Source organism: Pholcus phalangioides, unplaced genomic scaffold (genome assembly GCF_987345545.1).
Source record: "Pholcus phalangioides strain wild (caught in Gottingen) unplaced genomic scaffold, Ppha-v1.0 ptg000027l_1, whole genome shotgun sequence".
In the NCBI taxonomy this organism is placed as follows: Eukaryota; Metazoa; Arthropoda; class Arachnida; order Araneae; family Pholcidae; genus Pholcus; species Pholcus phalangioides.
In genome coordinates, this window is record NW_028301617.1 from 6,934,293 (window position 1) to 6,949,199 (window position 14,907).

At 39.0% G+C, this 14,907-nt stretch overlaps 1 protein-coding gene across 1 annotated transcript; it reads right to left on the minus strand.

Moving 5' to 3' along the window:
* Window positions 1-941: 941 nt before the first annotated feature.
* LOC149068298 (uncharacterized) lies at window positions 942-13,686 on the minus strand. Its single transcript, XM_089251923.1, has 3 exons — window positions 13,489-13,686; window positions 5,032-6,123; window positions 942-4,484 (listed from the first exon to the last, which is right to left on the minus strand). The coding sequence occupies exons 2-3, from the start codon at window positions 5,847-5,849 to the stop codon at window positions 3,674-3,676; spliced, it is 1,629 nt and encodes a 542-aa protein (XP_089108049.1). The 5' UTR covers window positions 5,850-6,123; window positions 13,489-13,686; the 3' UTR covers window positions 942-3,673.
* Between the last annotated feature and the right edge of the window lie 1,221 nt (window positions 13,687-14,907).

Below are 14,907 nucleotides of genomic sequence, written 5' to 3' on the forward strand. Positions count from 1 at the left end.
GGCAAGTTAACGAGGTTTTACTGTGTGTGTATATATATATATATATATATACATACATATATTCAATGTATGTATATATATATATACATACATTGAATATATGTTCTTTGCTGCCCCCCCCCCCCGGGAAAAAGTTGAAATGATGGGCCTGACTGTTCCGATGAAATAAGAACAGCGAGTGTAGGCTCTGAGGAGGTCGCTGAGCAAAGTGTTGTCATCTTGTAAGCTACCCCAAAAGCACTACGTCATCAAATTCAGCGTGACCCTCAAGCGCAGCAATGCTCCCGCCATTTTTCATAAAAATTACTACAACTGCCAACATCAGCAGCCAGGAAGAGTTCAGCTGACAAAATTCCTCCTGAGTTGAAGGAAAATCATGAACCTGACGTACCTACATTAAATTTTAATGGAGGAAAATCTAAGCAAATCAACCTAGCAGGGCCGTCATTATATAATTACACTGTTGTCTTATATTATGGAAAGAGATACCCTGGAACAGTCACTGTCTGAGATGAAAAGGATATTCTAGGGTTATCGCGATGGAGAAAAAGGGAGGCGTACTAGGCTTGGAACAAAAACAAAGAGATGAAGTTTGGCATAAATTATTGAATGTAGTCAATAAAGTTCCTTTGCCTAAGTTCTTGCGTTCATCTAATGGTCAGAACCCACCGTAGCTAGTTTTGAAATGATATAATCAACAGTAGGTAAATAATTGTTAACTTACTCTTCTTAGTTATCTCATTCAACACCATTGGTTTATAACCTACCTACTAATGACTATGTCCAGTTAAGATTTTTTAAGTTTGAAATACTTATGTTTGTGATCTTACATTAGAAAGTTTAAGTTGTAAAAAAATTAAAAAAATAGAACAAACAATTTAATATTGAAAGGGAATTATCAAGACTGATTTAAAGACCAAATTTAAGACAGACTGTTTTAATGGCCGATTTGATGATTAATATGTTTGAAAATATTCTTTAAAGTAAAATATTACAAAATATGTTGTTTTGGCATTGGTTTATTATCTCTCTCACATCACAGAAGGGGTACGCCAACCTACACCACTAGTGGGACTGGTTGACCAAACTTGACTTGATGACTTTCGAGCACTGTTACTGTCTAAGTGTCAGGTATTCAGGAATGGAAAAAATACCATACTGTAGCGGAATAGATATAGTTTCTGAAGACACGATCAAAATTGTCATAACTAAACCACACTTTGCCCTCAAAAATAATAAACCACAAACTGTTGCCAACCACACACAGACCTGGACTTCTCTACTCTTATACAAATTCCCTATTGCAATTCTCTTCCATTTCACTCTGACAACATTCCAATATAAGAACTATTACAATGTATATGTGTGCACTAAGTAAATATTCCTTTGGGGGAATTTTCAACAAATTGGTGCATGCCAGAAAGTGTTGTGTGCAATGCACACACAACAATTTTTCCCTCGCTATTATCCACCAGACCAACCCCATTCAAATTTCAATTTTGTATGTGTAAACAGGAGGTGGGGGGGGGGGGAGAAGAATGAAACCACAAATTATGCACGGCTCAGTTTGACAGATGTCACAAGGTCTGGTACAGAAACACTGCACTAGATTATCTGAGGTTTACGTTTCAAGTGCCTATATTGTGCGACCCATCTTTCGATTTTGGAAGATATATTCGCAAAAGATTGTTTACAAAATATGTTTAGGTTTTCAATGCTGCTGGGTCTGATTTTCATCCATGAAGAAATCTTTTTTTGATGTGGAAATACACCAGCTTGCATTCAATGATCTTGATGCAAACCTCTTACCTAATTTTTTTAAATGTATCATGCATATAGGTATCACACTTTACGCACGGTTATAATCACACAGTTACGGTTATAATCACACAGTTACGCTGTCTCCTCAACCATTGGCAGCATTAACTTTAAGACACGTATACATTAGCACGTGGATCATGTAATGAAAGCATTACAATGTACTGTGTTGTGAATGATTCGTGAGCTGTTTTAACTAAACCCACCTAGAATAGTTTTTTTTCAACAGAAGGAAAGGAACACAAAGGAAGTTTATGTACCCACGAGCAGATTAGAACTGCTGCAGGGGGTCATAGGTGACAAGATCAGCACGCTAATGCATACGAGCCTTTACACACAACACTAGATATGCATACATACATCTGGCAAAACTCTTTAACCTCTGAAAGAGGGTAAAACGATAGTAATTGTCCAATGGCGATAAACTAGAGTTTTGTTTGATTTAAAAGGTCATTTTAATATCATTGAAACAGAGTTAAACCGTACTCGATAAAACTTGAAATTTATTTTCATTTCAAAAAAATCAATGTAAAATGAAGGTTCTATCATACATTGCAATGAAATTATGGCTCACTTTCAACAGCATACATTTTATGTCTAAGAGTGAGACTAGAGAGGGCACAAATTTGACCCTTTAACTGCTTTTTCAACATTACAAGGGGGCATCAAAATGCATGCTTGACCTGGCTGACTAAGCATCTAGTTACAGCCCTGATTAAACAAGTAAATGACAAATCAATATCATCTTAAATCAAAAGTTCCCTGATTTGTAATCAAGAGTGTAGATATTACCAAAATATTTATGATCAATGAGACAAAAATTATATATTTACAATTACTATGAAGGACGTCTCACTATTTACATCATTCTTGTTTTTCTTTTACAAGTTCATCTTTCCTTCCTTCGCGTATCAAAATCCTTTTTCTGCTGCACCTATATAGGCTGACCATATTTTCTCTAAACAAATCTGGGGAAAATACAGGATCACTCCAATTATATCCAAAAATGATGCCAAAGGAAATAAAAGTTGCCAACTATTACACAATTTACTGAAAAATTACCAATGTCGCATAAATTACAGTGGAAAAAAACTGAGTGAAGCACCACATTCAACACAAACAAGAACAAAAAGTGCCATTTCAGAAAAAAACTTTTATATTGAGGACATAGATTCCATCAAAATTAGATCAGCTAAGAGTAGTATAGTATGACACAAAATATGAGCTTGATATATCAAGGGGGGGGGGGGGAAAAGTAAGTGTTGTCCAAATAATTATGAAACCAAACACTTTTTTCCCCCAGAAAAAATATTCCAGAATACCCCACCCCAGCATTTTCATGACATAGTGACTTCCCTCCCCCCAATGTTGGTAGGCAAAATTATGGAAATTTGGTATAGTTTTTAGGCAATTTCAGAAGTCAATAATTCAGTCGTTATAGTGACTTGTTGCCTAAGATTTATGATTCCTAAACCCAGACAAAACTCTTACTAAAACGGCATATAGCACGAAGGCAAAAAAGTGGCTTTTTTTTCTTCATCTGAAGCTTGCATTCCATCAAAGCCCATCGCAGATTTTATGTGAGTCAAGTATATCTCTCTCTAATCTCTTCAAACCCTGTTGGACAAGGAGCAAAAAATGTGCAGCCATATATTAATTGACCGCTGCGATATTCTGTTTCCACTAATAAAATATTCCAATATAAAGAACAAACAGCCTGATTCTAGACTACTCAGGCTAAAACCTGAATGCCTCACTGTTTGGCAGTATTGGACCAAGTCGTGAGACTACAAATGGGGAACTGAGGAGCCGAACTTCCATAATCTCCATTCAGAAAGAAACACATTCAGAAATATTATGAGGGAGATATCTTTGGTGTGGAGCTTTCCTTGGTGTGAGCAAAAATGACAACTCGCTGGAAATGTTTCGTTGCAAACTTCCCATCCATGCCGGTAGGCCTCTCCCCAGCATGTACAAGTCTTCTATGATTGGTTACATCTGACATGTTTTGAAATTTCTCACTGCAGATGTTACACTTGTACAGATTTTCACCAGTGTGAGCCTTCTTATGCTGTGTCAAACCAGAGCTGGATAGAAATGTCAAGTCACAAATGGAACAGATGTATCGATTCTCTCCCGTGTGGAGCCGATAATGAAATTTCAGGTTGGACTGTTGTGTGAAAGTTTTGCTACAAATTTCACACTTGAAGTTTTTTTTTCCGGTGTGCATCTGCTTGTGCCTCGTTAAATGGTTGGTTTGCCGGAATCGTTTATCACATACAGCACATTTGTGTGGTTTTTCTTTGCTGTGAATCTGATTATGACTGTTCAAGTGAGAACGACTCCTGAATCTTTTCTCGCAGATGTCACATTTGTATGGCTTCTCTCCAGAATGTACTATCTTGTGCCTCTTCAACTCAGAGAGGATTGTGCATTTTTTATCACACAGGTCACACTTATATGGTTTCTCGCCAGTGTGGGACCGATAGTGAATATCCATTTGGGAACGGTGTTTGAAGCTTTTGCCACAAACGTCACATTTGAACCACTTTGCACCAGAATGAGACATCTTATTACAGCATAAGGTGTTGCTCAATGAAAATTTTTTGCAGGAAAGGCCACTTTCAAATGGATTCACTCCAGTTTGTTCCTGCAGAGGACACAAGAATTATCATCATTATAGTCTGTTGTTAAATGTGTAACTTGCTTCTGAATTTAAAAAAACCTGCTATTTATTCAACTGCCTTACATGCATAAGTATTTCTTCCATTACATTTATGTAGGACGTCTTAATGTGGGAGCAAGGACCACCCAATAACTGCTTTTGGGTGCATGAAGGGCTTCTTATGACATTTAGTGGCAATTAATATAAATTATGTCAGACTTAGAATGTGAGGACTCAATGCAATACTTCATCTAAAGAGTCCCGTGTGATGCTGTTAAGATGACTATGAATTTATGTAATATTTGTAACTATCAGCAAAGCAACTCGGTCATGAGAAAAACTAACCCAAAGAATGAAATCAATTTCCCTATAAAAAGATGAGTAACAAAATTGTTATATAGAGCAGGGCCCCGGCTCTGATGACACTGGGTATGAGTGCATCTTTTACCATGGAGATCAAACTCATCCGATTTCTCTCCAGTGTATATTCTTTTATGAATCTTCAAATTGCTGACACGGAAAAACCTTTCACCACACAGAAATCACACTAATGTGGTTTTTCTTTGGTGTGGATTGTTTTATGCTTCATCAAGCCAGAGTAGTTGGAAAATTTTTTTTCACAATATTCACACTCGTGGGGTTTCTTTCCACTGTGGATTCTTTTGTGCCTACTCAAATCACCCATTTGAGAGAACGTTTTACCACAGAAATCGCACTCATATGGCTTTTCTCCAGTGTGGGCTCTTTTATGCCTCGTCAAGTCTGTGTTCCTGGAAAATTTTTTCCCACAACATTCACACTCATGTGGTTTCTCTCCAGTGTGGATTATTTTGTGAGTATTTAAAGTATTGATTCGAGAAAACGTTTTACTACAGAGATCACACTCATACGGCTTCTCTCCAGTGTGGACTCTCTTGTGAATATTCAAATTGCTGATTCGAGAAAAGATTTTACCACAGAAACTGCACTCATATGGCTTCTCTCCAGTGTGGTATCTTTCATGAACGTAGAGATTGCTGATTTGAGAGAATCTTTTTCCACAATATTCACACTCGTGTGGCCTCTCTCCAGTGTGGATTTTTTTGTGCATGTTCAAACTATTGATTCGAGAAAACGTTTTGTTACAGGAATCACACTCGTGTGGCTTCTCTCCAGTGTGGACTCTCTTGTGAAGTTTCAAATCATATGTTTGAGAAAACTTTTTACCACAGAAATCACATTCGTGTGTTTCTCCAGTGTGGATTCTTTTGTGAATGTTCAAACTGCTGGTTCGGGAAAACTGTTTGCCACAGAAGTCACACAAGCATGGTTTTGCTCTAGTTTGAACTCTTTTAGGAACTCTTGAATTACCAATTCGAGAAAACATTTTACTACAAAGATCACACCAATGCGAAGTTTTTTCCTCAGTATTAAAATATTCTTCAATATAGACTTTCACGCACCTGTTCAAATCAGGCTCCGTCAAAAATGCGCTCAGCACTTAATTTCTCAGTTTCCTTCAATGAAGGCAAAAGATTTGCAATGTTTCGCTCACACACAGTGGATTTGCAAAGCTCAAAATGCTTGTAAACTTTTACAAAATTCAGCAATCCTCTCCTGCAGAGAATATGGTATCGACCGATAAGGATCTTGAGATTGACCTGCAAAATAAAAATCACCACCATGACGTTCAAGTCAATTCATTTTAAATTCAATTATCCAATTACTCTTACACACAGTACTTCTAACCATTACGAACAGAGTAAATGTTCAATACAAAGAGTACTGCTTACAATGGGAATCTCGCTTTAACGAATGGCTTTGAGGTGATTCTCAAACGCCTAATGTTTATGATAATGTTAAAGATATTATTATAGACAATTTCAAAAATATACAGAAACATTTTTTTATAGCATGTTCAATATTAGAAAGCATTCGGCAACAAAATATAGCATATATATATACAGGGTGCATAGCAAACATACAGCATTTTACTGACGAACCGTTGATCTTAGAGGTATACTTAAAATTAGAAAAAGTTTCCAAATAACGTGTAGTAATCACATGTCATTGATGATTAACTCTATAATGCCCAGATCAGCCGAAGTCGGCAGAGTAGGTTAATGCCCGTAACCGCCTCAAGTCGGCCCAGCTAGGGGGTATGGGTATGTTTTTGTGCGCTTTTGTCACCAACGGGGAAGAAGATGAAAGCTCTTGTCAGAGGCGGGAACGGAAAAGACAACTGCAACGCCCTATCAATGGGATTTTAAAAGCTGATGTACTAGAATGGACTGCTTATATCAAAGTAAAGTTACTGTCTTCCTTACTGACACAGTAGACCAAGGGCGTAGCCAGGGGGGGGGGGGGACTTGGGGGTCTGGTCCCTCCCCCCCCCCCCGAAATGTGAGAAAATGAAAAATGACCGAAAAAAGGGAAAAAGATGGCCAAATCCATTGTTCTGTCACTTTGGTCCCCCCCCCGAACGAAATTTCTGGCTACGCCCCTGCAGTAGACCCTCTCACACAATAGACCTGGATGGATCACACCTCCTTGCACTCATGTATACCAGTATTTTTATTTATTTTTACTGTGAGGAAAAGGGTGTGTTTTCAGTAGACAAATTATCTCCCGAAAATCCATTGAAATGAAAGGGTGAACGTCAATGCAAAGGGTAGCATGAATAGAAACTCATGGAAAAAGAGTGGGGAGAGGGAAAGTGGCCGAAATTTGGACGAGTCCACTTCGAACACAAAAAACTTGGTATTTTCACGAACCTCCCAGGTTTTCTATCTGGGCATTAAAGAGTTAAAGGGGGTTGTGTAGTTATTAAAATTAAAAAATTAACTTCTTATGCAGTCCACATGTGTCCCAGAACTCAATTAGAAAGTTGTTGCCCTGTCTTTCCAGATACCAAAAAAAAAGTTTTTCAGCATTTAACATGGGATACAGGGAAAGGCCCCAAAGCAGAATGTGCCAAAATCTGTGACGTACGTCGCAGAACAATTACCGCTACTGCAGAAAAATTTGGAAGAATTTTAAGAAAAAGTGCAAAAAACACTATTACATGAATGGGGATTTTTACCACAGAACATTTCCAGTTAGCTGAGGGCTCGTCGCAGAATAGTGCTGAATATTCTGCTTTTGGGGGGGGGGGGAAGGCAACAAGATTCTCGGGTGCATTTTAGGTATGGGATCCCTGGAGAGAAATCCTAGTCTCTCCTCGAATTCTCTTGTGGAAACAGCCTAACAACTCCACTTTTTTTTATTTTCCTAATTTTATGGCAAATGACTACTTGATCCACGAAACAGATTCACTCTCCCACTGGAATTCACAAGCTTATTTTTAACACTTTTACTGTGCACGGCAGCAAAAAGATACACTTGTTGTGGTCCCCAACTCGTGGAACTGTAAAAAAAAATTCTCTTCTCTTTTAGTAGCGAGATGTGAATAAAACATGCCAAAAAGGTAGGAAGTGGACAAGCAGAGATATTTTGTGGTTTCTCAGAATTTTTGTAGAGATGTTGGCTGTAAACAAGAAAGGAAGGGGTGAAATAAGAATAATAGGAGAGTGTAAAAAAGGAGGACATTTCTAAAACAATAGGAGCGCTGCAACTCTCAGATACAGTCGATGCTCGCTATAATGACCTCACATTATAGCGTTCATTCCATTACAATGACCTGTAGGAAAAGTCTCTAGTGTTTTCATATAACTATATATATATATATCCTAATTTTTCCTTTTGATACAATAACCACCTGTGTGTTGTACGGGACATTCACAGCTGTTGTAGCAATATACAATTATTTTGCATTGATTTTTTTTTAATGTGTGTGTGATCCTAGACATATACTCATGTCCATAAATTAAGGATAATTCAGAATCACACGGAAATCGAAATCTAAAGTAAAAATTTCACCTGTAGAATTATCACACACATCTGCAAGAATGATATGCAAATTTCAGGAAGCCACCAGATGATACCGATAGTACGTCACAATGACGAGAGTGTAAGAGGGCGGGGGTATATAAGGAATGGTGGCAAAGCAGTAAAATTGTTCACAAGAGTTCTGTAAAGCGCTCAGAGCCATAAGCGAATAGTTATGACACAGAGGACGCGTGTGGATGATTTTTTACGTGGTAGAACTATCGGCCGCCTGGAATGTGGGCGTACTCAGATGGAAGTACCCGAGGAACTTGGAATTGCCCAAAGTGTCATCTCTAGGCTTTGGCAATGATTCCAAGATAACGGAAATGTCAGTAGACGTTACAGTACAGGTCGCCCCCAAGTTACAACACCGAATGAAGACCGGTATTTGGCAGTAACTGCCAAAAGAAGCAGACGGAGCACAGCATCTGACCTGTCTCGTCAGCTATCTGCAGCCACGGGTACCACAGTTTCAAGGCAAACCGTGTACAGACGTTTGGGAGATATTGGTCTATATGCTCGCAGGCCTGTCAGATGTGTTCCGCTCACTGCAACTCACTGTCGGCAGCGATTAGCCTGGAGTAGAGAACATGCAATGTGGACATCGTCACAGTGGGCTTGTGTGATGTTTTCCGATGAGTCCAGGTTTAGCTTGCAGTCTGATTCACGTCAGACTTTCATATGGAGAATGCCAGGTACCCGTTACGATGGTGCAGCATTGCTCGTTTGGGGTGGAATTATACTGGGTTCCAGAACAGATCTGCATGTTCAAACCGGAACCATGAAAGCCCAAATTTATCAGGACATCATATTCTGGAACAACATGTACGTTTGTTTAGGGGTGCCATGGGCGCAGAATTGGTGTTTATGGATGACAACGCCTGTCCTCACCAAGCAAACATCGTAAACGAATGCCTTGAATCTGAGGATATAATCCGTATGGAATGGCCAGCATTCTCACCTGACTTGAATCCGATAGAGCATGTGTGGGACATGCTTGGCCGACGAGTTGCAGCCCGTCAACCACCTCCTACATGTGTACCGGAACTTCGGAGAGCATTGCTTGCTGAGTGGAGTGATCTTCCCCAAGATCAGATCGATAATTTGATACTCAGCATGCCTAGGCGTTGTACGGACTGTATTTCATTACATGGGAGACATACAATGTATTAACCATCATACCAACTATGTAATAGTAAGTTTTTGCAAAGGAGATATTTTTTACAATTGCTCCAGGGAGCAAAAATCATAGTTTTTGTGAATGGTATCATACATACACCATCGTTTTTGTTCTTTATCTTTTGTTTAATAAATGGGCTTTATGAATAAGTAACGTTTGTTTTGTTTCTGAACCTTTATTTGCCGGAGCTGGCATTATCCTTAATTTATGGACATGAGTATAAATAAATGTGGGAAGCATAGATTTGTTTTATCCTTAACAAAAACTTATTTTTTTCAGGACATTTTAAACTCTAGTTTAAGGTTACCGGATCCAAAGACTGAGAAAGAAGGACGTCTGCGCACTCACCCTTAGCGACATCACTTATCCTAATTTTCCCAATAGATAGCGCCACTATTCCAACAGATAAAACCGGCCGCAACAATAATTTTCCCAACTCTAAAACAGAACCACTAAAAAATAAGCAGAAACAAAAAATTCTAGGAATTTGGACAGCTATAGGTGAATAGCGTGCGAGAAAAAAACACAAAAACACTCATATCAATGAAGAAATGTGTTTCAAAGTGTAGGAAAAAAAATTTCCCGAGAAAAAATGAAAAATAAGTCAGAAAACCTGAAAAGAACAAAATGGAGAATTTTCCAAAACGTAGCAGGATGCTGGAAATGACATAAAAAAAAAGGACGATTGGCAACCCTACTCTAGTTTTTTCCAGCTGAGACAAAAACTTACTAACCCTGAAAATAATTATTTAACCAAAATTTGAGTTCAAAACTGTCATTTGCAGAATAAATGGAACTATAAATGCATAACAATATCTCACATGCATAGATAGATGGGGAAAGAATCTACTTTTGTCGGGACAGTTTTTTCCCACCTACGGCAAAAACTTTCCAACCCCAATACAGTGAAGTCTTGATATAATGATGCTCAGTGGATCAAGAAAAAATATTGTTGTAGAGGGGATTTATTGTGGTACAGAGCATCACTGCAGTGAGGTTTCAATGTACAGTAATATCCTGACTTACACTACCCCCAAATTGCACGATTTCTGAGTATGCGATTTTCTGTGAAAAATGCTCATTTTCGAATGAAATTACACCAATTTTTGAGAGGTTACAGTATGTAGGCTAAAGATGAAACTTTGCTGGGGTTTGGGAATGGAAACCCAGAACTAAATTGTCGCCGGTCCCACCTATTGCACAACTTCGGGTATTAGTGTACTTTGTATATTTCGGAAAGAATTGGTTCACTCTGGACCTTTCAAGGGCACTTCTATATTTAATTTATATCTGGAAAAAGCAATAAATGATGAAAATTGCACCAGGTCAGTTCCCTGTCAGTCCCGCTTTTGCGGAGCCTATGGTGGTAGGATGGCATGCAAGTGTCGGAAAAATGTTGATTTATCGAATGGATGCTAAAGGATTGAGGCAAAAACTTAGTACACATACTCTATAATGCAGCAAAATCGGTTAAGCTCATAAATTTTTGAATTTCGACATAGACATGTGGTTTTCCAAATATATTTTACAGCAATAAACATTTATCTTTTGACATTAAAGCGAGTAAAACAATATGAAGTTATTCTTCCACAGGAGACCTTCTGCAATCAATTTATCACCGCTACTGATCCCGTGGACAACCACAATTTTTTTTCTCTGTGGTTCGATTACTTTATCAGTGGTCTCGGACCACCAATGATTTCGAACAATGCTCATATCAAACACAACTGCGTCAATGGTAGGGTATATGATGTTTTAAACACTTTCACAAAACATAATTTACGCTCATTCTTTGATTAATAAAATTAATAAACATGTATCATGTTACTACAATTCTTACACCAGAGTAAGTGTTTCAAACAATGTTTTCTTTGTATTATTTTTTTCCGAAATTCTAGAAAACAATGTGGGACATATCCAGAAATTTCGTTCGAGGGATGGCCCACTTTCATTTCAGGGGGGACCGAAGTGATAGAACAATAGATTTGGCCATCTTTATTGATTTTTTCAGTCGTTTTCTCACATTTCAGGGGAGAGGGCAGACCCCAAGTTGCCCGCCCCTCTTGCTACGGCCTTGGAAGTATAAATTTTTTATACTTGTCATACTCATGTTGCTCACCGAATAAAGCGCTAAGCGAAATGGCACGGGTGATCCCTAATATTGTATATATTCCCCCACACAATATTTCTATTTTACATATTTTCATCAAATCCACCAGAGCGAGTGAACTCAATGCAATGAAACTGATGCTGGCTTCTAGTGCGCAAGTTATCAAACCCATTTGCTCACCAATAAGGTGTTAAGCGAGATGACTCGCTCTGATGGATATTTTATATTTCATAATGAGATTCTCATTTTTTTTAATTTTTTTTTTTGTATCCTGTATATATAATATGACAAGTGTAAGATACCAGATAAGATGACATGGGGGGGATCCCTCTAATTGCTTTTAAAATATACCTCCATCCTAATATGTGTACATTCATCCGTCTTAACGAAACTCAGAAACTTTTCTCGAACTCCCTACACCCATCGCGTCTGTAATCACCACAAAATTTGTTAATTGCAACATTACCCAATTGTCCGGAGAAAATTTTGTAAAAATTTTTGTTTGTTCTTTTCTTTTTTTGGACACAAAATAAAGTGCATGTAGAAATGTCCTCTCCACTTGTCAATACAAGATTCATTGAGAGACTGGTTATTTGTGGAGATGAAGATTACAAGGAAGAAAATTCATCACTGCCCCCATGGGGACTTGAACCCCAGTCTCTCGCTTGCCTGACGAGTGCTCTACCATCTAAGCTATGGAAGCAGATAGAATATTTCAACCTTGGAGCATATATATATATGTTGAAAGGCACCGTACATGGACGGCTACAACAATCAACTAATAGCTCGTGAATGACATAGGCCAACCAGATGGCCACATGCATATAGAAATGTCCTCTCCACTTGTCAATACAAGATTCATTGAAAGATTGGTTATTTGTCTGCAAGCGAGAGACCAGGGTTCGAGTCCCGAGGGCATTGATGAATTTTCGGAACAGGTGCTGTATAATCCAGACCGCCAAATCCAATATAATCCAGATTGCCAAGGGCGCTATAAGTCACCAACGCCGGCGCTCTCAGTTTTGCCGATCGGGGCTCTCACTTGTTTTGCCGGGTTGTCATTGTTCTAGATTGTTCCTCGGTAGCTTCCATTACCCATCCATTATAGATGGCACTTAAAGTGCGGGTGATTCAAACGGATAACAGAGTTTTTTCCCTTTGTGCAGTAGCGTCGTTGTCTTGGATTATTCCCAATGCGATTAGTTGTTTTTAACGTGTCTTTTCAAATGTTTGAATAGTCATTTAGTGTTTTTCGTTCCAAGCGTTAGGATTACATTTTCGTCTACCGGTAAGGTTGTATCCTTTTTATTTATTTTTCTTATTAATATTAATTATTTTATTTAATTTTCGTTATTTATTTAAAAGAATCTGGATAATCGGAAATAGTCCGGGTTTTAATTTTTTTATATAAGTAGAATATGCTTATTTATACAACATGCAGGACCGTTGTTTAATTAAGTATACTATTATATTTCATTTATGTTCCATGATATTTTTCATATTTGAATGGGTTTTTATTATTGTTTTCCATGCTGGCGATTTTTTTTTTTTCGGCATCCGCGGTGTCTAACGGCCTTGGCGACTTTTGGTCGGGTCGTCTGACATGTTTGGCACCGAAAAAAAAAGTCGCCAGAAATCGCCAATCTCTGGATTATACAGCACCTGTTCAACTTCCGTATCTGTTCCGACGGACGCGTTTGGCACCCAAAAAAAGTCGCCAGAAATCGCTAGGATGCTGTTCCAAAAATGCGCCAAAAGGGATTATACTATAGCTATTCCTGTCCATAATAAGAAAGGAGCAATGCTTACCTTCAATACGCATGCGGAGATTTCCCTTCAGAAACGAAAACTGATAAGCTTAATATTCGCCGATTAAGGTGGAGATAGTTCTGAAATGCCACCGATAACTAGAATTGATCACCTTGTCGATAGTGGAAGCAAATCTGCTTCGAAATCGAAGCTTCTTCCTACTTTACTTCCGACTAGAGATGGGCGATCCGCTCATGAACCGTCCAGAAGAGCGGCTCTTTTCAAAGAGTGAGTGAGCCACGGTTCTTGAAAAAAGAACCGCGGCTCTTACACTTCCATCGCATACAAGAAACTATCAAGAACAAGCAGGCTTTTGAAAACGTTCTGAAAAGAACCGTGACGGCTGACGGCTCATATTGCCGACTCCTATTGGCTACAAACGAACCGTGACAAGCCGAGAGCCACAGAAATGAAAGTGAACCGTTTCCCGTTGAAACGCTTCTTGTAATTGGTCAGAAATGACCCGTGAATCGCTTCTTTTTTCGCTTGTGTTGCCTGATCCTATTGGCTACAAATGAACCGTGACGAGTCGCGAGCCGCAGAAATTCAAGTGAGCCGTGTTCTTTTAAAAGGCCTCCGGGAGCTGCTTCGCTTGCCACTGTTCTGCAGAACGTAACAACTAGTCTCTTCCCAAGTCCCCACCCTCCCTTCTACGAAGACGTCGGCCACACTTTCTTTTTTCCCCCTTTTGCGAGGTTTTTTTTTGCACAAAAGGCTTTTATAATCCCCCTTTCGCTGCGTTCTTTTTTATTTACTATTATTTTTTGCTCTTTTACCTCGGATTGAATGCATCTCTTGAAGGGAAAGGAATCTCATTCTCGTTGTTATTATTATTGTTATTTGGTCTACTCACCAGTGCAGTCTTATGGGCACGTCCGCGGGGAGGGGAGGTGCAGAAGAGGCAGATCTCCTGAAAATAAGATGTTCAAATTTCCAAGATTCGGAGTACTTTGAATTGATAGGCAGTAATTTTTAGCCAGATAGAGAAGAGCCGCAACTAGGGGGCGGAGGGGGGGGGGAGTACGTGGGTCTGGGGCTCGTTCGCTGAACTAGTGGGGCAGGCGAATGCACCTTTTAACTGTTCCTTCTACATTATACAGGGCACAGAAATGCAAGTTTGTTCCGGCTCAAAAAGTATCTAGGTGCGTATCCCTCGATTGGGGGCGGGGGGGGGTGCTCTCATTATGGCTCTGCTCTTCAGCTCGGATTTGTTGCTCCTCCTAGAGATGACAGAAATCGTTTTCCCTGATTTTTCTTTTCTTGACAAGTATAAATTTTTTTTAGCTCTTCAACGTCGGATTTGGCTTCCAGCAAAAATCATTTTCCCCAATTGTTTTTTTGGTCAATAAATCTTTTCTGCCCTATCGTGACAAATTTGCCCCAACCCCTTCCTACAGTGGACGGAAATCATGTCCCCTA

Excerpts from the sequence above, each read along its gene's own strand:
- LOC149068298 (XM_089251923.1), bottom strand. The coding sequence starts at position 5,849 with ATGTTTTCTCGAATTGGTAATTCAAGAGTTCCTAAAAGAGTTCAAACT. Across the intron at positions 4,485-5,031 it reads ACCAAAGAAAAACCACATTA|CTTGTGTCCTCTGCAGGAAC; the intron begins GTGTGATTTCTG and ends ATGATGATAATT.